Source organism: Dromiciops gliroides, chromosome 5 (assembly GCF_019393635.1).
Source record: "Dromiciops gliroides isolate mDroGli1 chromosome 5, mDroGli1.pri, whole genome shotgun sequence".
Lineage (NCBI taxonomy): Eukaryota > Metazoa > Chordata > Mammalia > Microbiotheria > Microbiotheriidae > Dromiciops > Dromiciops gliroides.
Window position 1 is genome coordinate 191,683,264 of NC_057865.1, and position 26,220 is coordinate 191,709,483.

The following is a 26,220-nucleotide window of genomic DNA, read 5'->3' on the forward strand; positions in this document are numbered from 1 at the left end:
TCTGTAGTCTAAATTTTTGTGGACTACACATATATTCCACTTAATCCATATAATTCTAACAAAGCCATAAACTTTATCTCCAAATTTCAGATCAGGAAACAGGCTCAGAGAAACTGAGGGGACTGAAATCCCCTTTTGATTCAGTCCGAGAGTCTTTGATAACCAATGGCCTGGCTTTCTCCCCAGTGAACCGTATAGGTTTTAGGTAAGAAGTATGTATTTGACTTCATTGTCCTCATGCCCACAGAAGTAAAACAATATGGGGCAGCCCTCTGTTGGCTGGGCTCAGCAAATCTGCAGCTGCTCCTTAAGAAAGGAGTGGAGTGGCTGTTGGTGGCAATAGCTTCCAAACCAGGATCTCAGGCCTCCCCCCCACGCCCAGCCCCCTTTTACTCTTGGTGCTGCCTTCTGGGGCCCCACCTCACACCACTGAGCCTGAGCTGAACGCTTTGCACCCCCTGCTGGCAAACCAGAAGATGTGCATCTACTTAGGCCTGCTCCCAGAATTCCTGGGTGGTAGGAAGCCAAGAAGATGCAGAATTGCACTGGATTCCACTTAAGTAATAAAAATTTATTGAGAATTCCCGGGATAGCTGCTATCTCCTCCGGGCCTTGGAGGGAAACCAGCTAGAGAGGAAATCACTGAGAAATCACACAGTCCTTATACCCCAGGCCCCCAGCAAAATATGGGGAGGGGGATTAGGGGAAGGAACATCTGTCAGTCTTCATTTATCCAACGAGTTGGGGAGGGGGTGGTGGATGGTGATGGTGGAGGAAAGTCACATGATGGTGGGGTGAGGGAGGTGGACCCATCTGCCGGCTCATCCAAGACTAACCAGGGGGGGTTAGATCAGCTTTCTCGAGGTCAGGAGGAGCTCTCTACTTCTTGCCCTTGATGAGGCTGTCACTGTGAAGAAGGGAGAGTGGTCAGGCCCAGAGGTAACAGTGTATGAGGCAACCCAGTCAGACACCTCACCTGGTGAAAGGCTAAGCTCAGCGTGACTCCCAAACTGGGATGTGGGAGTCTCATGAGAGCCCCGCCATGCACAAGCTTTAGCTGTAGGGCAGTTCTCACTGTATCCCCACCTCCCAGAAGGGCCTTCACCCACAATACCCATTCACAGCCACAACTTACCTTCCCCTGGAGGTAGTATGTAGAGAGGAGGCAGACATACAAGGAGAAAAACATAATTTAACATCCTTTAGGCTCCAATAGTACTATCTTCCACCCCACACCCAGCAGCTCTCCCCTAACAAAACCAAGGACAGCTGATAAGACCTAGGGCTTGACCCTGAAACCAAAGCCCCTGAGTTCTGGGGTCCAACCTCTAAACCTGTCCCGTCCTGCCGTCCCCTTGCCTGGGGGAGTGATGATCTATTATCACTATCTCCTGCCCCCTATACTTTGAAACCCATGATCCTCTCCTTCCAGCCTAAAGCTAAGGCTGCTAGCACAGATCTTCCCCACTGATTGAGACACCAAGGTTGTGGCTCTGCTCAAGGTCATAGAGCTCGCTACGGACTAGACTGGACGGGCTCCCGGGTGGATGGTGCGTGCACACGTATTTCTCGCATTTCTCACCGCGTGAAGCTTTCATCCTGTAAGTTCAGCACGAGGTTGTCAGCAGTGAGATAGATTCGGTTCTGAGATGTGGCGATCTGAAGCCAAGGCAGAGGCATGAGTCGCTTGCCGGGCTCTGGCCTTCGCTGCCCTCCCCTCTTGCCCCTCCCTGCCCCCGACACTTACAGTTTTGGAGATGTTCTGGGCAGCTCGGATCTTCCGAAGCTTGATGTAGCCAGGGTTCTTGCTCAGAGCTTCCCCGAGGTAAATAGGCAGTTAAGGAGCCACAAAGACAGAGAAGCCCGACACCAGTGTCCTTGTACTGCCTCCCATTCCTTCCTCTCTGGGGCTGTCAGATCTAGGGGTTTGCGCTCAGACGCAGCCAGTGCCTCTGCTTTTGCCCTGACCCCACCTGTGGGCCCCTGCTCGGTATAGCTGCCAGGGCTGGAGGCAGCCACTGGGAGCCAAGGGGCCTGAGCAATTCTGTTGGTCTGGTTTTACAGCAGGGGCCCAGGCCTCCGGCACCCCCACCAAGACTCCAGACCCCCATTCCTGCAATCCCTCTGGCCTCCCCCCACCCTCCTGGGAGCCAGGAGCAGTAGGCACGGAGGTCGCATTCGCCTTGGAGTCATCACCCAGCCAGCCAGGGAGGAGGCTGCCACTATCTACCACATGCAGGGATATCATCTTGGCGGCCTCGGCTTCACCCTCTGCTTGGACGATCTTCTGCCGTTGTTCCTGTTTTGCCTTTTCCACCAGAAACTGAGCTCTCTGGGCCTCCTGCTGGGCTGCAGTGACACAGACAAGGGGCATCGTTGGCCCTTTCTCTCCACCCCTGGGCAACACCTCCCCTCTTAGCATCTCTTACCCATTACTCACCCACTTGTTTGGCCTCCACAGCGGCCGTGTACTCTCTGCTGAAGCTCAGCTCTGTGATGGCTACATCGTCCAGGATGAGGCTGAAGTCCTTGGCCCGCTCTGTCAGCTCCCGCCGGATCAACAAGGACACCTGGGGGTAGGGAGGCCAGGGAGCAGGGAAGTAGGGAGAAGAATGAGAATTACTGTTGTAACAACTAAAACCCACCAATTGCTACTCTGCACATCTTGATCAGGGTTTCTGCCTTGGTTCAGACGGATCTTAGGCTCCCCTAGCAGCTGCTAAGTCAGAACAAGCTTGGATCTGGGGCCCCTAATCTTCGGCTGTCTCTCCTGTCATCTCTGGAGTACTACTGCCCCCCAGTCCCAAGGTCTAGTCACTGCTCTCCTGCTCCTTCCCAAGCTGCCTGTGTAAAAATTAAGAACCTGGCTACAACTCTTCCCTAGCAGGAGAGCCCAGGGTAGGGGCTTCATATTCATTAATGCTGGAGATCTCAGGCAAGCAGAAGTGGAAGGGGTCAGACCTGGGCCCGCTGTGTGATGAGCTGTGAGGCGTTAAACTTGGCCACAACACTCTTGAGCACCTCATTCACAATAGAGGGCAACACCCGCTCCTCATAGTCCAACCCCAGACGCTGGTACATGCTGGGCAACTCCAGGGCGTTGGGGCGGGAAAGCACTCGCAGGGAAATGTTCACCATCTGAAGGTCTTGGCAGGAGAACAAGAGAAAGTATTAGGACTCGGGGATTCCTCTCTCATTCAAAGTCTCTGCTCATACCCTCCTCAGTGCCTGACAATGGCGGGGACACGAGGCAGGGAAGTCTATTAGCACTTAGCTTGGTACTTGCCACCAGGTACTTCATAACCACTTACTAGATCAAACTTAGTAGATACTTCATTAAGAGAGGAGCCAGAATCCTTCCTTCCCCTAGATAGGAGACCTGAGAGCTGCAGTAAAGAATGTGCAGACAAGCTCAGCTCTAGCGGCCAATTCCCTAACTAAGGAGGCAGTGTAACCCTTAGTGCCATGAATTCTAAGGCAAGTCTGGAAGGAGGGCCAGGTGATATTTATTCCAGACACTTACTTAGCACCTGAAGCAAGGGGGGGGGGGCAGAAAATAAGATGTGTAAGCAAATGCAAGCAATGCTGTGTAGCACGATGAAGGATCTTAGCAGGCAGAAATGAGGGAGGCCACTCCAAGCCCATGTCGACCTCATAGAAGGTGCATGTTGGCTCGATTAAATGAAATCAATGGAGGGAATGGCTTAAGCAGCTCAAACCAGTAAGCAGGAAGCACCCATTACGAGCAGAGCACTGAGGTAGTTTCAAAATTGAGAAAGAACAGCAAGAGTGAAAGGTTGCATGGAAGAGTAGACAGACCTAGACTCAAGAACTGGTCCCAAATCTCACTTTAGATACTACCTGTAGGACTTTTGTTAAATCTCTCACTTCCTTGTACATGAAATAGGGATAATTTCTTTTGTAAGAAAGCGCTTTGCAAACTTTAAAGCGCTGTACAATGTGAGGGATGATGACTCCCTGAAGGAACTAGTCTTCGAATGATGAGTAGAACTTCAATGAAAAAGGGAAAGGAGGAAACACGGCTGATTTGGAGTCCAGTATAGGTAAAACTACGAAAGTGAGAAATGCCAAAGTATGTTCAGAACACATGGGTCTGGAAAAGGGCTGGACAGATTTAGTGTTACCAGACTCTGAAAGGCACTCAGTGGAATTTATTATTATTTGGCAACAAAAGCTCACGTTTCTATTGTCTTTAAGGTTTGCAAAGCACTTTAGATGTTTTACCCTCAAAACAACCTTGTGAAGCATGGGCCAGTATTACCTTCATTTTATGGATGAGGGAACTGATTGAGGTACACAGGGGTGACTAACTGGCCTAAGGTGACTTAGCTAGTTATTTATCTGAGAAAGCCGTTTAGGGCCAGTACTGTTTCCACAATGCCATGCTACCTTCTCAGAAGGCAGCTGTGATCTTTGAGGAAAAGAACGACATGGCTAGATCTACAAAGGATGGTTATGCTAATAGCAGCTGATTTCCTTCTTTGAAAAGAAAAGCAAAGGCAGGGAGGCTTGTTTGAAAGCCATCAGTCCAGGCAGGCCTAGACTAAAAGACCTCAAGATACTATGAAATGAGAACCTAAGTGAGAAAGAGAGCTTAATTTAATAATTACCTTGATGTGAGGAGTCCTGTAGGTGGTCTGAACTCTGTCTAGAGGTCAGAGAAAAGTGGGCACGTGAAGGGAAGCAGTATAAGATATAGTAGAGTACTGGCCTGGGAATCAGAAGACTCCAAACGTCCTAACATTCGTCTCACTCAGTTTCTTCAAGATGATGGGTTGTACTGGATAATCTCTAAGAGCCTTTATAGTTTTGCTAGTCCGTGTCTCACAATAGGAAGGCAGAGGGGGTATGCCCACCACCCCCCCCTTAGACTTGGGAGTATAAAGTTTATTCTGTGGACAACTAGGAGTCAATGAAAATTTCTGAAAAGTAATGTGATCAGTGCCCTTCAAGGGGGGGAGGGGGGAAGGGAAGAGACAGTGGAAACAGGGAAAGTTAAGCAGTCTACCTCTAAATTTGTGTTATGAAAATAACAATTCAGGGGAAAGATCTATGTCCTAGAAGAACAGAAATACCTCGAGGCATGTTAGTGATTGGCAACAAGTGTGGCTAGAGCAGAGATGAGGCATCAGAGATAACAGCTGAAAGTTGGGTAACTGATGGAGGAGCCTTTGAGTAAGTGCTACATTGTTGACATGTTTTTCCAGAGGCTTCATACCTTCATATGCAAAATGTAGAAATCATCTGTGCTGCTATCTCCTATCCGAGTTATACACTTTACCCTCTTTTGGACCCACCTCCTTCCCCTCCCTGCCTCCGGGTGCTTAGACCCACCTTTGGAGCCTGTGGGAGAAGAGATCTTGCGGGGCCGGGCACGAATGTCATAGATGATGGGGTACTGGAACCAGGGGATCCTGGGGGTGAGGAGGGACGGGAAGAAGCTAGGTCATGGGGCGCTCATGGAGGGTCCTGTCATCCCTCACCCACTGTAGCCACTGGAATCCCATTCATCTTTCCCCTTCAAACTACAGGAAGGAGGTTAAGGAGATGAACACCTCTCCTCTCCAAATCTCTCAGGCCTTTTCAATAACGTCTAATGGTACAATCTTGGAGGACCCCTTGGCAATACCCATAACATAGTGCAGATGCTACAGTAACTGGTGTTCTGTGTGAGGCTTTTCAGGGATGGGGTAGAGGAAGAAGGGGGAGAGAAAACGTGGAATGCTGGGGGTTCTGCCTAGGGCTAGGAATAAAATCCAGGCACCCCACATTTTGTATTTGTATTCCTTTGCCCACAATTTACCTGAAGTGCAGTCCTTCTGCGAGGATAGTGTCCTGCTGCACACCCCCAATTCGGTTAAAGAAGATGGCTCTTTGGCCACCTTCCACTACAAGGGGAAGGAGAAGGTTAAAATACGTCAACGAGAAAAAGCCAAGGAGGGGGGGAGATCGGTGGTGGGGACGGAAGGGAAGAGAAAGCGGGTGTGTGTGGACAGGAGCTGGTGACAGGGGGATCCTGGCCTGGAGAAGAGGAAGACAATGCACGTCCAGGAGGATGGGTCCGGACAAGGATCCGGAGGGAGGCCTGGGGAACAGTAAATATGGGGGTGGGCCATCGAGGAGGTGGGCCCGGCTCGCGGGGCGCCGGGGACTCAAGGACAGGTCAAAGTTCTGGGCCCGCGGGGTCAGGGACGCGGAGGGGGGCGGGGTGAAGCTAGCATCCACGTGGGGGCACCTTCCCGCCGCTCTCACCAGTGAACACGGACTCTCGGACTCCGTAGGCCACGGCCCCGGCCCCGAGCAGCAGCTTCAGCGCCGTGCCCATGCCTCGGGGCCCGGCGGGCAGGCGCCCCGCGAAGTCCTTCAGGTTCTGGGCCATGTCTGCTCCCTGGCGCCGCGGCGGGGAACTAGGCCGGGGATGCCGACCGGTTCTCCCCTTGCCCTTCCGCAGTCCCCGGCCCTGGCCGGCCCTGCCTCTCTCCGGATCTCACACGAGGCTCCGCTACCTGCTCGGCTCCTCCCAGGAGAAAGGGCACCGGAAGAGCGCTCGCTCCTAAACTCTCCCCCTATTTCCGGAGAGGACGTGAACTCCGAGCACCGCCTCCACGTGATCGGAAGTTGCCCCTCCCCCTTCCCGTGGCTCAGTTTTCCGGGGAGGGCGTCTCAGCCGTGGCATCGTTCTCTCGGTTCACGTTCCCTCTTCAAAGATGGTAACCGGAAGTCACAGAGTCCGGGCGGAAGTCGTTGCATCCCGGCGCCCGTTTCTAGAGAAGCATCCTGGGTAAAGTTTGCGCCATTTCCAACCCTATGCCCGGTTGTAAGATGGCGGCGCCCAGTGATGGTTTCCAGACACGTGAACGGCGCAATCGGGAGCCGGAGCGAGAATGGGATGCGGTGGAACCGAAACGGCCCCGCCTCGGAGCGGGGAGCAAAATCGGGGGTCGGAGGCTCGTGGTGGTGCTGGAAGGGGCCAGCCTGGAGACTGTCAAGGTAGCGCGGGAGAGGGGAGCGGACCGGGGCAGAGGTAGAACCTGGGAACCCACTCTCAGAGCGGGGACACTCTGTTCTTTGTGGCGGGAGCGACGGAAAAGGCTGTGATGGGGTGGGGGGGCTCCACCTGCTTGTCTGGCCCACTCCTCCTCAGTTAGGAGGAGTCATGGAGGCCCGCTTCCCTGTCCCTCCCCTCCCCGCCAAGGCCAGTGACTTGGTCACGCTATCTTGGAATTTTTCCGTGGCTCTTCTTTGAGATTTAAGCCATTAGGATAACTCCTGCCGCCCCCGCCCAGCCCCTAGACGCTTTAAAGTTACAGCTTTGCAGTTTTAGGAAGATCTGGCTGGGGGTGGAGGGCGCGATTTGTATTGGCCGAAGGAGTTTCTGTCAATGAAATCACAAGGCCTGCCCCCTCCACCTCCCAAAGTTACAGTGACGGAGAGGGATGACCCTTCCGCTGATCCTTCAGAAAAAGATTTATATTCCTAAAACTGTTCACTCCTCTCTACACTAACACTCAGTTTTCTTCAGCCATCCTTCAGCTCTGACGTCTGTGCTGACTGGTGGTGGAGGGTTCTATCTCCTTTGTACTCTGTAAACGAGGTTTATTTTCTCCATAGACGTCTGACCTCTTGCTGCCTTCTGGTAGCTTCTGATTCTAAACACCACTCTCCTTCCATTTGAAAGTTAATTTGAATCCCTATGCATCCCCTTCCCACTAACCACTGGCCTCTCTTCATAAAATCTGAATAGAGCTTTGGACCAGGTAGTTCCACTACCTAACATGCATACAGTGGGAAAAGTGGATTTGAAGGAACAGGGCTCAATTTCTGGCCCCACCATTTACTATCTATGTGACATTGGGCATGTCGTTCAATTTCTTTTGGGGAATCATTCTCCATCAGTGTTACTACTGAGGTTCTTTCCAACTCAAATTTATGATCTTGGGCAAATTATACCTCATTTTCTTTTATTTTTAAAAATAGAAATTTTGAGAGATTAAATGAGATAATGCATATTAAGGTTTTGAACATTGAAAAAAAGCAATACTATAACTGTTTCTTATTTACCCACCATTTGTACCACTTTCATAAGATTCTTAAAACATGAGCTATCCACTCCTGGCAGAATTCTCTACAAAATTTAGTGAGTTTCACTTTCACCCAAATCACCAAATCTGATGTTTTTTTCTCACTTTTCTTCCTTCTTGACCTATCTGCTTCATTCAATACTATTGAGGAACACTTCTGAGCCTCCCTCTTTGGGTTTTTGGGACACTGCCGTGCTTCTTAGTGTCCTTGGCTAGTTTATTATTCCATGTCACACCCACCTGGCTGTGGGTTTCCTACAGTTATGTGTTCCCTTCTGTTGTCTCTAACTTTCTTTCTTCATCTCAACCACCTCCTATGAATTTAATTATCCTCTTTATTTGCATAACTGATCACAGCTATGGTCTTCAGGCATCAGAAATGAAATCATTTGCCTGGTCATACTCAGAGACTCTGATCTGACATAACAATCTATTAGAATAGCCTTAGAAAACCCACTGTTCTGTCTTTGCCACAATGAAACAGCAGAAGAGAATAGCAAAGGATTCTTTAAAAAAAAGCTATGTTGGAACCAAAAAGATCAAAGAAAGGACCATGATTTGTGGGTAGGTTGGACATAGAAAAGGCAGAACTATTTATTCTACTATGATTCACATACATACTGCCCTTCAACCTTTACTGAACCATTGAACATGACCAATTTAAATTGGATGCCTTAAAGACACCTGAAATTCAGTATCTCTAAAACTGAATTCAGTTTTCTCATCCAAACCTACTTCTCTTCAAAATGTGCCTATTTCTGTTGAAGGCATAATCTTGGTTGTTATACATATCTGGTGCCAAAATCCTTGCCCTTTCTACTTCTACAACATTTCTCCTATCTCATCCCTTCTCACTACTCTCATGGCTATGACCTTAATGCAGGTCTTCATTACCTCTTGCTATAGGTTTCTTTTCTGTCCTGTACATGATTATTTCAATGCAAGTAAAGGAGTTTACACTTATCCCTATTAAATTTAAATTTTTAATAAAAAAAAAAAATTGGGGGGGGCAGGGCAATGGGGGTTAAGTGACTTGCCCAGGGTCACACAGCTAGTAAGTATCAAGTGTCTGAGGCAGAATTTGAACTCAGGTCCTCCTGAATCCAGGGCGGTGCTTTATCCACTGTGCCACCCCATCCCTATTAAATTTTTTTTATTATTAAATTTTGTGGCTCTTGTATGTCATCTGACATATATATTACTCCTAGGATTTTTCTGTCTGCAGATGATTAGTGTGATGCCACCCAAGCCTTAATCCAAGTCATTGATAAGTGTCGAATCTATCTGATCCACCCACAAATCTTGATTTTTCTGGTTCTTTTAAAAAAGGTCCTTTGCTCTTCCATTCTGATGTTTCATTGTGGTGTGGGACAGTGGGCTTCCTAAGGATATTCTAGCAAATTGTAAGTTATATCTATGTTCAGGTTTTTCTGTTGCCTAAAGAGCAGGATAGCTGCATCCAGATGAATCAGCCATAGTTGTGATTAGTATTGGTGGATGGGGCACCCACAGTGATGAAAATACTTGATCTTTTTTCACTTATTGCAAACTTGTCTGTGCAAAGATTTAAGCCTTTTTGGGGTGGGGGGGTATTCTCACCTACCTTTGTCTTTTTTTTTTAAACGTAGGGGCAGCTAGGTGGTGCAGTGGATAAAGCACTGGCCCTGGATTCAGGAGGACCTGAGTTGAACTCAGACACTTGATGCTTATTAGCTGTGTGACCCTGGCTCAACGCTCATTGCCCCCCTCCCCATGTAAATTCAGTATTTCCAGTTTTCTTTATATAGCTCTGCTGTGTGCATTTTTTGTCAAAGTTCCTATTAAAATGTGTTTAGAACTCTCATATTCCAGAGGTATTTCCTTTTTTTGCTTTTTGTTTTTTAGTGAGGCAATTGGGGTTAAGTGACTTGCCCAGAGTCACACAGCTAGTAAGTGTTGTGTCTGAGGCCACATTTGAACTCAGGTCCTCCTGACTCCAGGGCCGGTGCTCTATCCACTGTGCCACCTAGCTGCCCCATCTCTTTTCTTTACAATTTCAGGAAGTTTTTCTTTTTATGTTTTCATCCAGTATTTATACACAAGTGACTCCCTTATGTCTAGCTCATAATCTTTGTACAACATTCTTGACTATTAAAACATTCAAGTGAATATGCCAAAAATCATTTTATCCCTTCCAGCTCTAACACTCTTTTGAGAGACTGCCTAGTTTGTGCCCTCCTTTTATAGATGAGGAAGCCTCAAGGCTGGGATGCACTCTCCATCTTCTGAATCCCAGCTCAGTTCCCTTTTTACTCCACAGTCCAAGTCTGTTACCTCTTCCACATTTCCCATTATCAGCATTCTCTGGGTAATCCAAGTTGGCAACCTTTGATCCTCTGCTTCTCATACTTGTTACTGTGTTGTTTTATTGAATTTTTTTTGTTGCTGGCTCATAACCTTTAGTTTCCCCAACTCCCTTGATGATGTCCCTGTCATAGGATGTGGGAGGGTCCTTAGTGCAAACCCTTTATTGACCGATGAGGAAACTGAGGCCTAAAATGGCAGGCCTAAGGTCATATGTGTACTGGCAGAACCGGGATTTTCCATTGTATCACTTGGCCTCCCTAGAGAAGTCATACATCTGTCACAACATTTAGCCTGCTCCTCTCCAACTGGCCTTTCTGTTCTTTTATCAGCATTTTATGACAAAGCCCTTCAGTGACTTTCATTCCCACTTTTTCCACTCCATCTCCATTTCTCATTACTTGTTACCCTCATGTCCCATCCCATTAACCTTAACCTACTCAACACTTTTAAAAATTTGTGTTAATCTTCACCCCTTTGTTGCAATTATATACATATTATATAATATGTATACAGATAATCATGTCTATTTCAAAACTATTGTCAAGGGGAAAAACAGCAATTGTGCTTTCTACTGGGGGGGGGGGTGTTCCAGTTGTCTCATGGGATGTTTCACTTGACAGGTGCAGTTACTTGATGTCAGATTTCTTGAAGCGCTATTTATTTAGTTTTTCAGTTGTAGGTGTGAGACTACCCCAGTGTACATAGGGCTAAATTTAAATAATTAGATTGAGAACTATCTTTGTACACACACAGTTAAGTGCCTCATCCTTTTTGAAAAATTAAATGAAGACTTTACTGCCTGCCTTTATCATCCTTTTCTTTTTCCAGGTAGGGAAAACCTATGAGCTGCTCAACTGTGACAAACACAAATCTATACTTTTGAAAAATGGACGGGACCCTGGAGAAGTCAGACCTGACATAGCCCACCAGGTAGCTTCGGAGATTGGCCTATACACACTATTCAAGACTTTACATGGAGAATGAATCTGACTGCTTTTCTGTATCCTCACCGCTCTTCATCCCTCTTTTCCCCAGAGCTTGTTGATGCTGATGGACAGCCCCCTGAACCGTGCTGGCTTGCTCCAGGTTTATATCCATACTCAAAAAAATGTTCTGATTGAGGTGAACCCCCAGACTCGGATTCCTCGGACCTTTGACCGCTTCTGTGGCCTCATGGGTGAGAGTTAGCTTATTTGTCCTTCTTGAGAGAATTCAAGAAAAACTGAGCAGGGGTAAAAGAAGAGATAATTTGGGATCTGGTGAAGCTTATAGTGATGGCTAATAGTGGGTATAGTAATCACCACACCTTTCCATGTGAGCAGAAACAAAGTACTTTCTCTTCTAGGCTCTATTTATTCAGTTACAGACTCAGTTGAATGACAGTCGAGAACGGGGCCTTTAAGAGTCTGACTAACACTTGCTGAAAAGAAAGGTGCAGTGGTCTGGCACACATGCTTACACAGGGGGCTCATCTAATTTCCTAGGAACCATTCCTGCTTGGGGGTGGGGTTGGAACTACTAGGATGAGGAAGCAACTCCCTGTTCTGGCTTTGAACTCTCCTTTCTTTCAATAGTTCAGCTCCTGCACAAACTCAGTGTTCGAGCAGCTGATGGCCCCCAGAAGCTGTTGAAGGTAGGGACTTGGTCATTAGTGGTTTAAGGGGAGAAGAGAAGGAAGGGAAGCCTGGGGGGCTGTAGAATTGGTTCTTAGACTGAACTTATTGTCTCTTCTCCTTAGGTGATTAAGAATCCAGTGTCAGACCATTTTCCTGCAGGCTGTATGAAGATTGGCACTTCCTTTTCTGTCCCTGTTGTCAGTGATGTTAAAGAGCTGGCTCCCAGCAGTGACCCTATTGTCTTTGTCGTTGGGGCCTTTGCCCATGGCTCGGTAAGAGATGCTTCTGGGATTGGAGCACAGTATCTGCTCCTCTTGATGTGAAATGTGAAAGAATTGATGCTGTGCTTTTTTTTTGCAATTATAGAATTGGGAACCAAGCTTGGATGCTGCTTTTTAACCCAAGATATTTTGAGCAGTGTTAGAATTGGTTGTCTTTTCTTAGTCAGTAACAGGAGCTAGGGTGCTGTTTTATATTTCTCCTGAAATATTAACTGACTTTGGTTACTCCCTGTGAAGACAGTTTTCTTTTCTGTATAGCAATTCCTCTTCATTGTTCTTTTTTTCCTCTCTCTCTAGATCAATGTGGATTACACAGAGAAGATGGTATCCATCAGCAACTATCCCCTTTCTGCTGCTCTTACCTGTGCCAAACTTACCACAGCCTTTGAGGAAGCATGGGGTATCATTTAACAATGGAAGACATTGCTCCCATACATTAAGACTGTTTATCACATCGTGAAAGCCATGGAACTGACTGCTGGACAGTCCTGCTTACAGGATCTTATTGTACCAAAGGACTTTTAGACTGTTCTTTTCGTATTGGCTTCTCCATATAAATTGTTGTTTTGGTTTTTTTTTTAACCAATCAGGATCATTCAAGGAGAATTCCTACACCTACTTGGCAGTCCCACTCTTTGTCCCCCTAGGATGAATCCATGGGATACTTAGTTCTAGCACCCTAAAGACAACATAGTAGATGGGAGAGGGAAAGGACGTAGAAGAATGTTCTTAGGGGAAAGCTCTTGACTGGGGAAAAAAGGCAGCCAGGAGCACAAGATGAAAAACTGAACAAACAGAAGTGGTTTTATCTGGTACAATTCCAAGGTAGAAAAATGAAGCAGGTAGAACCTGTGTCCCTTCCATTCCACGGGAAAGGTGGTTGTGGTATCGGCACATGTATAATCATAGTAAATCAGCAGAAAAGAAAACACAGATTCCCAGCTGGAAGGGGAGAGATAAGGCAATGTGTGTGGGGGATCCCAAGAGTGAGATGAGTCCCTCCACACTCCCCTAGGGTTCTGTTCCCCTTGGCTGGCAGAGGAGCTGCCATGCCTTCCTAGTCCCTGGTTCTATCTTCTGCATGTTCTCAGGGCAAAGAAGTCCTATGAAAAGGGAGGCAATAGCTCCTGTGCCAGTCCCATTTTAGGCCACCTACAAGAGAAGAGAGAAGGCAGCTTACTAGAATCGTCCCAACAGTCCCCACCACCCAAGCTCCCATCTAGTAATCCATGCCAACATGTAGTCTCTGGGTTACTTACCAGGGAGGCAGATTACTCTGCTTTCTTTAATTTTTCTTTCCTTGGCACCATTATTTTGTGAACATAAGGCAATATGAAGAGGAGGCTCAGGAAGAAGACATGGCCAAGAAAATAGATAGACTTGTATACCTGTGGGGAGATACAGATCACAGAGGTGAAGGGTGTGATACAATCCTTGATGTTTCACATCCTGGTTTTTAGTTATTCTCTCAATCCCAACAGGTATCTGCCTCACAACTTACTTTGATCCATTTGTCCCATGTAAAAAGGCAGAAGGCAGTCATAGAATAACCCATGAAGAGCCAGTGAATGGTCTGCTGCACTAGGTAGAAGACAGGCTTCAGGATAGTGATGGATGCCAGCTTGTTCAAGACGGGGCTTTCTGTGATTAAGCAGGCAGCCTGGAAGGGACAGAAAAGGATGCATGGTCAGCACTTAGCCCTCCCTGCTACTTGCTCTTCAAGTCTAGTTTGTGTGCCCCACCTGTCTCTCCACAATAACGATGAGGAACTCCATCTGGAAGCAGATCAGGTAGCCCGAGTGCAGCCCATGCCACAGGGCCAAGAAAAACAGGGACAGGCCCTGGGATAACACTTTGTTCCCGAGGAACTTCAGCCTCTTGAAGACGTAGCTGGAGACGAAAGGAAATGGATGAGTCTAAAGGCAAAGCAGGACTTTTCTCCCTGTGTACCTTCTGCTCTGTTCTCTCTCACTCCCCAAGAAAAACTGGGCTGGTTCCCAGCTCCTTTGTGCTCCCCATCAATGCTGCTAAGGGAGGTGGTAGCAGCAGAAGGAACTGGGGCGGGGAAAGGGAAGCATGCTGCAGGGGGTAAAATGTGGCCATGTGGCTAGTTCGTGCCTGAGCTGAGGATGAAGCCAGCTCCAACTCCTAGACTAGTAGCCATTTCAGGAAGTCATACTGCCTCTGATCTTACCCTCTAGGGTCATACGTGAGATGTAGCTCAGTTTTCAGGGAAAGCCTAGTAAGGGTCTGAGTTTGCCCAAAAGGAGATGATGGCTGGTGACATGATACACCCCTGCCTCCAAATCTAGGATAACAGAAAAGGAGCTCATGTGCCGATACTTCTAGCTGCTTACCGGGCTACCCAGGCGTTGGTGTTGATGTTGAAGGAGGCGATGGTGCCAGTGAATCGGGGAGTGGTCTCAAACAGCCATACTTTCATGTTGGCACAAGCATCCCATAGTCTATGTCCCTTCTCATCCAATCCATTGAAGCCTAACCCCGTCAGGATGCATACTCCTTCCTGATGGAAGGAAGAATTGAGTCAGGGTACAACTTACAGGTACAGATAGCTTCTAACTTACTCCCAGCTCTGGTCTCCCCTTGCCTGTCCTTTACTCACCGTGACCAGCCAGCAGGTGACGTATTTGTAGAGCACAAACTTGCCCCAAACTAGCATGTATAGGCAGCGGAACCAGAAGGGGCTGTTCTTTGAGGAGAGAGAAGAAAATAAGGACACCTGATTCAGGCAACCCGCCAGGTTAACCCCTAAAGCTTGTCTTCTTGACTGACCTGCTCATCCGCCCCACACTTGGGGATTTTCTCTCTCTTTTTTTTTTTGCTAGTTTCTCAGTTGACATTTCAATATAGTTTTATTCCCTCGTTTCTATCTTCCACTTCTTCCTTAGAAACCCTGGGCATTGGCCTCTAACCAATCTCAGCAATCAGTTGTCAAATAATTATTAGTTCCCTGTGTGTTTCTGAGCACTGATCAGTAAGAAGGAAAAAAGGAGCACACTCAAGTTTTCTAGCTGGTTAGATGGAAGCCAGAAACTGGAACATTTCCTCTGTGCTCTCTGACCTTCACAGAAGCCCTGCATTACACACTGTCAAGGCATAGAAAGATGTTGAGAAGACTTCCCTGTAGCTGAGGGGTTTTGTTTTGTTTTTTTGTGCAGGGTTAAGTGACTTGCCCAGGGTCACACAGCTACTAAGTCTCAAGTGTCTGAGACTGGATTTGAACTCAGGTCCTCCTGAGCCACGTAGCTGTCCCTGGGAAGTAGCTGAGTTTTGAACCATGACCCGGATGTGCACAGAAAGTTCTAAGGCCAACTTAGCCCTGATACAAGCTACTAACTGTCCCAGAATGAGGGAAGGTGCATCAAGCAGGCAGTATAGCGCCCATGAAGGTACCCTGTATCTGCTGGGTCTTCGCTGTTGGTTCAGAAGCAGAATGAAGGCTGGCTAGCTAGTCAGACACCAGGGACACTTAAAGTTTCCCTGTCACATAACAATGACAATGACAAGCAGTGTTAACAGGAGGTGTTACTCAGGGTAACTACTCACTTCATATTCCTGGGAAAGGAGATATTCTTCTGTGATGTAGGGACTGAGCAGGGTATAGGCCACCAGGTAGAAGAGGCCCAAACTCAGACGTTTGAGAGCAGGTAGAATACTGCAGGGGAGAAATAAAGTCAGAGTATCTTTAGCTTTCTAATTTAAAATGTAGAGAGGGGTTATCTAGAGCCTTAACTACCCACTTGGAATGGATAAGATGCTTCCAAAGTGCTCAGTTGGGAGAAAAGATGTTTTCCACACAAGATTTTAGATGGGCATAAGAGGTGAGGAACCTACAGGCATTAGAGGGAGCAGAGCCTTTGAGGTGTGAAAGACCTAGCAGAGTGCTTGGCTGATATATGAGGCATAAAAGATACATCTTCCCAAATGGTTTCTCTTCAGGGACACTACTGATAGCTAAAAGACCCACAGGAGAGGATATAGCTTTAAGGATCACTGAAGACACTCAAATATTAACTAATCAGCCTTAGCAATCCTCACACAAGTGAAAAGATGCAAACACTGGCTTAACTGGTCAAGTTGTCAACAACAAGACTTTTTTTTTTGGGGGGGTAATGAGGGTTAAGTGACTTGTCCAGGGTCACACAGCTAGTAACGGTCAAATCCCCCCCCCCCCCCCGGACATTTCTAATTACACTCAATCCGCTTGTCCAAGGAATGCTTGTTTAAAGAAAAACTATGGGGCATGAGGCATGGACCTTTGTAAGAAGGACAAAATTTAGTTCGTACAAGATCCTGTAGGAAAAAACATTTGCGTTTGATTCAGTAGATCATCACAAGCTGCACAAGCCAAGTGGAACACCTTGGCCCATTTTTGCTGGTGACCTATTTTAACAGTCTAAGGGTTGGGTGATACAGAGCTGTGTTTTCCAGTGCTCTCCAGGCTAGTCATTAGGAAGGTCCCTGTAGCAGAAGTGGCTGCAATCCTAGAAGGGTAAGGTAGACTTCCTGGCCAAGATCTCTGGGGATAGGATTACCTGTTGGGTTTCTTCCCTGGTACATCAGTCATCTGCCCCTGCACCAGCTTCATGTAGTTGTTCATGGAGAACTGGGGCCCCACCAAAAAGCCCCCATAGAAGTAGGAGAAGCCAGCAATTTCCATCAGGGAAGGAACTCTCAAAATGGCATACTTTTGCTGTTCAACAGACAAGGAATTCTGTGCCAAAGGAAAGAATGAGTGTTTCAGGAATAGCTTTGTGACTCTCCCCACAGAACAGTCTGACTGATCTCCATGCTGAGCCCCATTTCTCTAGGATTCCAAAACATTCACTTTAGCAGGGAGAGATGCCAGTGCAAGTCACTTTGTATGTGTGTAAGCATGTGGAGGGGGGGGTGGAGCTTAGCAATAGCTAGCTTTCTTTTCTCTCCCAGATGCCCTGTTGTCAGTGATCTCTGGACTTCTGTCAAGAGTGCAAACAAGATCTGCTGATCCTGGTTCAGGTGCTATCCGGAGTAGGGCAATAACCCAGGCTGTGGAGGATATCCTGCTCCTGGGATTTGGGGTACACGTCTTGGTGATATTAGCCTTTTCCCCTCCCACTGATTGTTTCTTCAGTCTCCCTGTGGAATGTGTATTTACTTACCCAATCTCTCCCTCCATCATAGTAGTCAACAGCCAGACCTGGGCGGAGAGAGAAGGTGGGGTAAAGCGGAGGGGGAGGGGGAAGCACTGAGTGTATAGCTCTGGGACTGAATGTGGGTGGGAACGGCACAATCCTAAGAAGGTAGGGGAGAAAATAGGAGAATCTCGTGGGTTGATAGGGGAGGAGCCTAAAACAGGTATAGGAGATGGACAAAAAGAACGGAAACCACCATCACTTACCAATCAGTTTCAAGGTCAGGACGCAGTGGGGCATCGTCCACTTGATGTCATAAGTGTCGGTGGCTGTGTAAAAGTACCCAGCAAGAAGGTAGGCCTGCCGGAGAGAAGAGTATTCCATTGTCACGACCGCCTTGAATTGATCTGTTCTTTAATAAATAGGAAAAGTGAAGCCCAGAGAAAGGAAGGGGTTTGCTCCAGGTCACCCAGTAAGCCGATGCCTCGTTTTAATCAGAGCCTCAGATCTTTAGCTTCCGCTGTCCACCTTTCCTACTCTCAAAGCAAGAGCAAGAACGTGCGTCTCTCCCAGGGCTTATCTAGCTGATCCAGTTACAGAATTCTAGAATGGGCAGGAAACATAAGGCCTAGCTCCCTGCCTTCAGGGAAATGCAATCCTGGCATCCCCTTTTACATGTGAATACCCACAGGGGTGAAGTGACTTATGCAGGCAGAAAGGAATCCTGGTGTCTCCTTCCTAGTACAATGTGCCACCACACCCTCCTTCCCACAAGACCATCAAGCAAAAAGGGAAGGTTACTCACCATCTGGAAGAGGAAGGTGGTCAAGATGGCAGTAACGGTGCGGCCCATCAGCCGAAGAATGAGGAACTGTAGCACCACACATAGCAGTGAGTGGTAGAGCTGGCTTCCTAAATGGAGGGGAGAGAACATGAATCCTGGCATGATCCTGCAAGTCTCACAGCCCTCCTGAAGATCAGAATCTGAGCAGCTCATTGAGAACACAATCATTGTGATGCTGGAGCCATTACTGCAGTAATGCAGAACGTTATCTTTGATGTCCCTTTGGCCTCGTCGCAAACATTGAGGCTGGACAGAACATTATTTCTGTATGTATTTCTGTATGTAAAGCGCAGCGGCTCAGTGAGGCCATTAGTTACTGAGAATGGAGCACAGCTGGGGATCTATCCTATAGATGAGCAAACTGAGGCATGATGGAAGGTCACATGACCAAACTTGAGTTGCTTCTTTCTGACATTAGCTGTACTGCTCCAGTCGCCAATTTTGCCAATTGGAAAAAAAGGTTTGGGATCAGAGGAACCGGTTTAAGTCCCTGCTGACACAGATGGAATGATCTTTGGTCTCACGTGGTCTCCGAGTGAGAGATTCAGAACTGGCTCAGGTTGAATCTCAGTCACAGGTTTCTTTAGGACCAAAGGGGGATCAAACTTCCATTTCTGTTGATGGGGTAAAGCTGAAGGAAACCACTCAGCATTCTTTTTGGGGAAACATTGGAGGGAAAAAATATGGGGCGGTTAGCCATTTTGAGATAAAAGGAGGAATTCCCTTCTACACAAACCCTCTGCTTCTCCAAATCCACCACAGCCTCCCTAAAATGACTGTTTATACCCCTCTTTCATTCCCTAAAGTCCTGTTACAAGGGAGTATTTTACAAACGTAGCAGTTCTCTCAGGTCACTTACCAAAGTTAAAATAGGCAATTGAGAGGCCTGTAACGATGTGGAAGAGATGGATGAGGTAGCAATCCTTGTAGAAAAGGATATGTCGATAAAACAAGGCAAAGGGGTATCCTGGAAAGAAGAGATGAAAAGATTACCAACCCAGCTACCCAGGGACCATCCCAGACTTTTGCTAGGTAAGCTTCTCTGGCATGTTTTTAGCATAGAAGAAATACATATAAAAATGACATATAATATAATTATAATCATATATGGCATATAAAATATAAATTTATAATTATCATATATAAATAAAATAGAATGATGAGGCCAGAAACAGGACACCAGAAATAAATTCTTTTCTATAAAAAGTTTTAGCAGAGAAGAGTTAATTTAATTTTTAAAAATGAAAAACTGCCCAAATTTTCTTTGCTTCCTTGTTGGTTTTCTTTTGTTCTGTGCTGTGTACTTTTTACTTAATTTTCCCCCCTAAAGAAGACAATAATTGTGGATAAATATATATAGATATATAGATACCTATAAACATACACATATACGTAAGACCTACTATGCTTATTTCTACCTGTCATCTGCTTATCTGAAGGTGGACAGCATCTTCCTTCATAAATCCAAGTCTTTCCAGGTTTTTTTAGATCAACCAGTTCATCATTTCCTACACCACAGCAATATTCCTACCCAATGACATTCTATCTAAGAGATTGTTTATGAACGTTTTCCCCCTAATTTTCTGCATTCCTTCTATTCTTGGTAACTTAGGTTTTATTTATACAAGAAAATTTTTATTTCAAATAATCAAAATTATCCATTTTAGATTTTAATAATGCTCTCACCTTATACTTAAAGGTCTGATAATGCAAGAAGAGCTCATTTCAGAGTGTTATCAATTTGGGCCTTGAGAAAGGTTTCATGTATATTCACTTGAGTATATAAAGGTTGCTTCTTTAACTAATTTTTCCCCCTAAATGGTATAATCCCCAAATACGTACTATATGCTTTATCCTACATTATTACATCCTACCTTCAGCAGCGTTTCATGTATCACAGTACTATAAGTCATACTAATTATATGTGAAAAACCCCATATCCTGGCACTGATGATTATACATATAATAGAAACAAAAATTTTTTTGTTTTTCTTCTTTTTTTTCCCCATAAAAGTATTTTATTATTTTCCAGTTACATGTAGATTTGGTTTGCAACATTTGCTTTTATAAGATTTCTAGTTTCAATTTTTTCTTCCTCCCCCCTTCCCAAGACAACAAGCAATCCGATATAGGCTATATACGTACAATCACACCATATATGGCAAACCAGAAGAGACTAGATAAATATAAAATAGTGGCAGGGCAGTGAAGAGAAAACAGCATGCCAACCCTATAAAATAGACATCATCAGGCCATCCATGCCAAGCTGAGCCTAAGCAGCAGTGCACATCAGCTTAGGCACACTGACTGGAAGTATGTTTATCCCATAGGTACAGCACAGGGTGTAGTAACATAAGATAAACTGACCTATGTAAATTATATATACATGTAAATATGTGTCTATAGACACATGTGTATATATATAGACATATCAATAAATTTAAAAATTAAAAATTAAATGTGTGATCCATGTTGGAAGCTTTAACTCATTCTGCCCTGTGAGAGAAAAACTTAGTAAAGACGTAACCTTAAGATATCCAAGCGGAGATACATGAAGTTAGATCTATCTGGGTCAAATCACAGGCACACTGGGGAGGTAAGCAATGGGAAGATTATAGGCACTGAGGTTTATATCAAGATACCACATCATTAAAAGGTGGCACAGGACTCTATGATGGTCTTTAGAATGCTGCTTTCAGCAGCTATTTCACAGGCTCCTTAAGGACTTCGAGCTTTCTACAAAGTCCTACTTATGTGATGACTCACTGCGGCACAAGAGTGCCCTAGCTTCTCAAAGGTTATGCAAACAGACTGCATGCTCTGGCATGTTCTACCCAGGCTGGAAAGGTTTCAAATAGGATTTCAGTAACAGGCTGTGTCTACCTTCTAAGGGCCAGCCTGGCTGGGGATGAAGTAGCTTATTATCAGGTTGGTGTATCATTAGGTGATAAATTCCCCTTTAGTATGACAACCAATGAAACAAAAACAAGAGATGACTGTGGTCCTGGACAGTCATCTGAGAGTGCTAAGAACTGCCTAGTTTTTGGACTGTCTACAAATGTTACCTTAGATGTCTTTTTTTTGGGGTGGGGTGGGGTGGTAGCAACGAAGGTTAAGTGACTTGCCAAGGGTCACACAGCTAGTAAGTGTCAAGTGTCTGAGGCTGGATTTGAACTCAGGTCCTTCTGAGTGTTTTATCCACTGCACCACCTAGTTGCCCTCCTTAGATGTCTTTAAAAGTGAGGTTCTACTCCAGTGATCACATGGTGGATATACTTCTAAACTGATTCACATCTACAAAATGGACCGGTGTCCCGCTGATCTTCCTCATGGTCAGTCAGCTGTATTAATGCATACAAAGGTAATCAGAAACACCATTTCATTGGAGACTTGGTCGTCATCCTGTAATGCAGTTAGTCATAAGAAGCATTTGTAAAGAGACCACGAGAAAAATAACTGAGGCTTATGTACAGTTGCAGAGGATGAGGAGGTAGAGAAATTCCATGAAGAACCAAGATCTTCCAAGTTAAATTAACATATACTTAAGTTTTTTATAGTGGTCACTTCCTAATATAAACCATCTTCCCAATTTTGAATCTCTCGTTACAAAAAGTGACAATTAAGAAAAACTACTCAGCAAAGCAACTGTATCTGTGTCGACAACATTCCACACCCCTAATTCTTCACTTCCCTATTGAAAGGGAAGTAAACATACTTGAATACTCAGTGACTTCAATGCACATACGGGCATGTGGACAGAGGCTTATAGATAAGAAAGAATTCTTACACCTAGATAGCAAACACTTTTTTGTTCAGAAAAGAGTGGGAAGGTAATCAGTACAGAATCATAAGAAATACTGAGTAATATCACACACACAAACCCCAACAACAACCTGATTATTTCTTGACAGACAGGAAATAACTAGTTATTGATAGAGGAGTAAAGAAAAAAGTTGACTAAAACAAAAGACAGACATCAAGACACTAATTGTAGGTGACTGTAAAGTTCCCTGTCAACTTGACAAACTCAATAGTCCCTTAATATCCTAATGGGTTGTGTCACATGGTTGGTTAACATCTAGCTGGCCCTAACGTACTTCTTTTTTCTACCCTGGCCATTTTCCTGCCATCTGGCCTACCTGCTGCTGTAACACTCTGGACCACTAGACCACACCATCTTCCCTACCTGCTGTACCATCTTGTCTAAATCTGTACTATAATAAACTCAATACCTTTACTGGAGTGGAATTTCAATCAGCTCCCACACAGATCTACTCATCACTGTTTTGGGTTTTTTTTTGGGGGGGGGCGGGGAGGGGAAATGAGGGTTAAGTGACTTGCCTAGGGTCACATAGCTACTAAGTGTCAAGTGTCTGAGGCTGGATTTGAACTCAGATCCTCCTGAATCCAGGGCCAGTGCTCTATCCACTGCGCCACCTAGCTGCCCCTCATCACTGCTTTAACTTCCCAAACCAAAATACCCTAGCAACTACTGCCTTGTGTATGTTGTCTACACTATTAGAATATAAACTTGAGCACAGGAATCTTTTTTAGTATTTGCATCCTTAGTATTTACCACAGTGTGTAAGTGATTAATAGTGCTCATTCATTCATTTATCCACTTGAAAGATAAACAAAAGGTGAACAAATTATTGGGAAAAATTGGATTTGATAAACCTATTAAGACTGCTGAATGAGATTCTTTTTTTTTTTTTAAAGTGAGGCAATTGGGGTTAAGTGACTTGCCCAGGGTCACACAGCTAGTAAGTGTTAAGTGTCTGAGGCCGGATTTGAACTCAGGTCCTCCTGAATCCAGGGCCGGTGCTCTATCCACTGCGCCACCTAGCTGCCCCCTGAATGAGATTCTTAAAGAAAATACCATTTTCAGGCTTTGATGGGATTTATAAAAAATTGATCACGTGGGGCAGCTAGGTGGCGCAGTGGATAGAGCACCGGCCCTGGAGTCAGGAGGACCTGAGTTCAAATTTGACCTCAGACACTTGACACTTACTAGCTGTGTGACCATGGGCAAGTCACTTAACCCCAATTGCCTCACCAAAAAAACCCCAAAAAACAAAAACAAAAATTGATCACGTACTAAAGACAAAAGCAAACAAATCCAGAAAGACAGAATCATAAACAGACCACAATACATTAAAAATTGTAATCAGTAAAGGAAATATGAACAAAAGATGAAATCCTAAAAAAAACCGCACCCTAAATAAAGATTAAGTCAAAGGCTGAATCAAATAATAAAAACAGATTTTTAAAAATGGAAAACAGACTGATAATTCCCAAATAAGTTCAACTGAAGAGATTTGGTGTGGACAACTGATTGGCATAGCCACTAAGCTGAAGAGATTTGCCAACCGTAGTCTCTCCCCTACTTTAAAGATTAGAAAGTTCTTTGTTGTTCATGGACAGGCTGCTCTTATGACACAATTCATTTGGAAGCAAAAGTTGAAAAACTTCATGGGAAACAAAGAAAAAGATAGCACTGAAAGAGATGTAGCATTATTAGATCTCAAGCTATATTATAACACAGCAATCAAAACTATTTGGTACTGGTTAAAAAACAGAAAAGCTGATAGTTCAGTAAGACTAGGTTAGTCATCTACAAGAAACTGAACACAGTGGTCATGTTTCTTTTTCTTTTTGCAGGGCAATGAGGGTTAAGTGACTTGCCCAGGGTCACACAGCTAGTAAGTGTCAAGTGTCTGAGGCTGGATTTGAACTCAGGTCCTTCTGAATTCAGGGCCGGTGCTTTCTTTATCCACTGTGCCACCTAACTGCCCCGCAGTGGTCATGTTTCATAATCCCAAAGACACCAAGTTCTGAGCTAAGGACTTCCTAATGACAAAAATTTACCAGAACAAGAAAGTAGTTGAGCAGAAATTAGAATTAGATCAACATTTTATGCTATATACCAACAATAAGCCCCAAATAGATAATATATGGCCTAAATCTGAAAGGTCATGGAAATAATTTTTTTAAAATAGTGTCACGATCTCTCTGCTGGTATTTCATTTTATTTTTTGTCTCAATGTTCATTAGTGATTTGGGTTTATAGTGTGTTCGCTCCATTTTATCCTAGTTTGGGAATTAGTGTTAGTGTGTCTCACAGAGTGCTTTCTTTCTCCACTTGTGGAAAGTTCAGTAGCATAGGGATTCTTTTGTTAAATGTTTTATAGCATTTACTGACAAATCAGCCTAGCAGTTACAAGGTTGCCCATGCCAACTATTGCAATAAAGAAAAGGAAGTTAAAAGCACCTGCCCTGGATTCAGGAGGACCTGAGTTCAAATCTGACCTCAGACACTTGATACTTACTAGCTGTGTGGTCCTGGGCAAGTCACTTAACCCTCACTGCCCCTCCTCCCCCCAAGTGAATGAAAAGGAAAACCAATGTAATAATCTAGTTTTTCATAAACTCAAGAACACAAAATACTGAGGAAAGAACACTTGATTCAAAAAGAAAAACTGGCTAGCAGTCTGGTGGAAAATAGCTCTAGACCAGAAATTTATACCATGTACCACAATCAATTCCAAATGAATTATCAAACTAAATATTTTAAAAGTTCCATTATTAAAAAGGGCAGGGGCAGCTAGGCGGCACAGTGGATAGAGCACTGGCCCTGGAGTCAGGAGGACCTGAGTTCAAATCTGACCTCAGACACTTAACACTAGCTGTGTGACCCTGGGCAAGTCACTTGACCCCAATTGCCTTGCCAAAAAAAAAAAAAAAAGTTAGAGGTTATACCTTTCATAACTGTGGATAGGGAATGAATTTGAAACTAGCTACAACAGAGATTATAAGAATAGATCAAATATTGTTTTTTGTTTTTTTTTCTGGTGGGGCAATGAAGGTTAAATGACTTGCCCTGGGTCACACAGCTAGTAAGTATCAAGTGTGAGGCCAGATGTGAACTCAGGTACTCCTGAATCTAGGGCTGGTGCTTTATCCACTGTACCACCTAGTTGCCCCTCAAATATCAAACTTTTAGTTGTTTAATGCATAGTATACACTTTCTTATTTTTACTGTATATATATTTAGCACAAAAGCTTTTTTAAAACAACTGAAAGTTTGATACTGACAATATAATTCTCAGGGCTCTGGAAAACAGCTTCAGGGCAAATGATAAAGCCTAGAGGACTTTTAAGATATTAGTAACAGGGGGCAGCTAGGTGGCACAGTGAATAAAGCACCAGCCCTGGATTCAGGAAGACCTGAGTTCAAATTTGACCTCAGATACTTGACACTTACTAGCTGTGTGACCCTGGGCAAGCCACTTAACCCTCATTGCCCGCCCCCCCCCCCCACAAAAATTAGTAATAGGGTAGAGAGTAAAACCTGATGATACTCCATTTTACTGGAAGGAGGGCTTCATGATTCCCAGATTATCCAAGTGGTGTGAAAAGGAATATTGCTCTTCCAGGCCACCTACCCTAAGGGAGAGGTGATAGAAAAGCAAAAAGGAAGTATGACACATACTTATCCACAATTTTCTTTAAAAGTGCTCAAATTTGCTAATAAACACAAGTTAAAACAACTTTGAGGTGTCACCACACCCATCAAAATGCCAAAAATGGAAAAATTCAATGTTTTAGATCATAGGGACTCAAGAAAACCAGCCCACTAATACATTTGCTACTGGTGGATTTGTGAACTACTCCAAGCACTCTGGAAGATTAGGAATTATGCAATAAAAATGACAAAACTGTTCAAACCCTTGACACAGCAATCCTACTACTGGGTTATATTCTCAAGGAGAGTTAATAACACATCTGATTGTAAAAAAAAATTGGAATCTGTGTGGAAAAATATTGGGTAATTGTTATGGGGAAAATGGTATAAGGGTTTGGGTTAGGGGTAGGGGTTCTTAGGAATTCCTCTTT

General features: G+C 45.0%; 3 protein-coding genes and 1 non-coding gene across 4 annotated transcripts in view; 1 reads left to right on the forward strand and 3 right to left on the reverse strand.

Moving 5' to 3' along the window:
- Window positions 1–550: 550 nt before the first annotated feature.
- On the reverse strand, window positions 551–6,543 carry PHB2 (prohibitin 2). The gene is made up of 10 exons (XM_043965779.1): window positions 6,274–6,543; window positions 5,825–5,909; window positions 5,356–5,435; window positions 2,962–3,146; window positions 2,441–2,570; window positions 2,246–2,349; window positions 1,748–1,825; window positions 1,583–1,659; window positions 1,136–1,141; window positions 551–907 (listed from the first exon to the last, which is right to left on the reverse strand). The coding sequence occupies exons 1-10, from the start codon at window positions 6,398–6,400 to the stop codon at window positions 880–882; spliced, it is 900 nt and encodes a 299-aa protein (XP_043821714.1). The 5' UTR covers window positions 6,401–6,543; the 3' UTR covers window positions 551–879.
- Window positions 1,912–2,200, reverse strand: LOC122730279. Its single transcript, XR_006353467.1, has one exon. It is a non-coding gene; the product is annotated as a small nucleolar RNA U89 (small nucleolar RNA).
- A 142-nt stretch (window positions 6,544–6,685) lies between the features above and the next one.
- On the forward strand, window positions 6,686–12,903 carry EMG1 (EMG1 N1-specific pseudouridine methyltransferase). The gene is made up of 6 exons (XM_043965780.1): window positions 6,686–7,011; window positions 11,277–11,378; window positions 11,484–11,625; window positions 12,023–12,081; window positions 12,187–12,336; window positions 12,643–12,903. Exons 1-6 carry the CDS (start codon window positions 6,829–6,831, stop codon window positions 12,754–12,756), a joined length of 750 nt encoding a protein of 249 aa, XP_043821715.1. The 5' UTR covers window positions 6,686–6,828; the 3' UTR covers window positions 12,757–12,903.
- Window positions 12,904–13,123: 220 nt separating this feature from the next.
- Window positions 13,124–26,220, reverse strand: part of LPCAT3 (lysophosphatidylcholine acyltransferase 3) — a 32,803-nt gene continuing 19,706 nt past the window's right edge. The window contains exons 2-13 of the mRNA XM_043965778.1: window positions 19,184–19,291; window positions 18,286–18,392; window positions 17,747–17,840; window positions 17,508–17,545; window positions 16,902–17,080; window positions 15,913–16,021; window positions 14,969–15,055; window positions 14,703–14,869; window positions 14,088–14,235; window positions 13,847–14,005; window positions 13,605–13,733; window positions 13,124–13,497 (exon numbers count right to left, since the gene is read on the reverse strand). Of these exons, the coding sequence (XP_043821713.1) occupies window positions 13,617–13,733; window positions 13,847–14,005; window positions 14,088–14,235; window positions 14,703–14,869; window positions 14,969–15,055; window positions 15,913–16,021; window positions 16,902–17,080; window positions 17,508–17,545; window positions 17,747–17,840; window positions 18,286–18,392; window positions 19,184–19,291 (1,313 nt within the window). The 3' untranslated portion in view covers window positions 13,124–13,497; window positions 13,605–13,616. The remainder of the gene's footprint in view (window positions 13,498–13,604; window positions 13,734–13,846; window positions 14,006–14,087; window positions 14,236–14,702; window positions 14,870–14,968; window positions 15,056–15,912; window positions 16,022–16,901; window positions 17,081–17,507; window positions 17,546–17,746; window positions 17,841–18,285; window positions 18,393–19,183; window positions 19,292–26,220) is intronic.

Bases quoted from the DNA above. Each gene is read 5' to 3' on its own strand.
- PHB2 (XM_043965779.1), bottom strand. From the start codon at position 6,400: ATGGCCCAGAACCTGAAGGACTTCGCGGGGCGCCTGCCCGCCGGGCCC. The intron at 5,436-5,824 runs GTAAATTGTGGG...CCTCACCCCCAG, and splicing joins GCAGAAGGACTGCACTTCAG to GATCCCCTGGTTCCAGTACC. The intron at 1,660-1,747 runs GTAAGTGTCGGG...CCTTGGCTTCAG, and splicing joins CCCAGAACATCTCCAAAACT to ATCGCCACATCTCAGAACCG.
- EMG1 (XM_043965780.1), top strand. From the start codon at position 6,829: ATGCCCGGTTGTAAGATGGCGGCGCCCAGTGATGGTTTCCAGACACGT. The intron at 7,012-11,276 runs GTAGCGCGGGAG...TTCTTTTTCCAG, and splicing joins CCAGCCTGGAGACTGTCAAG to GTAGGGAAAACCTATGAGCT. The intron at 11,379-11,483 runs GTAGCTTCGGAG...TCTTTTCCCCAG, and splicing joins GACCTGACATAGCCCACCAG to AGCTTGTTGATGCTGATGGA.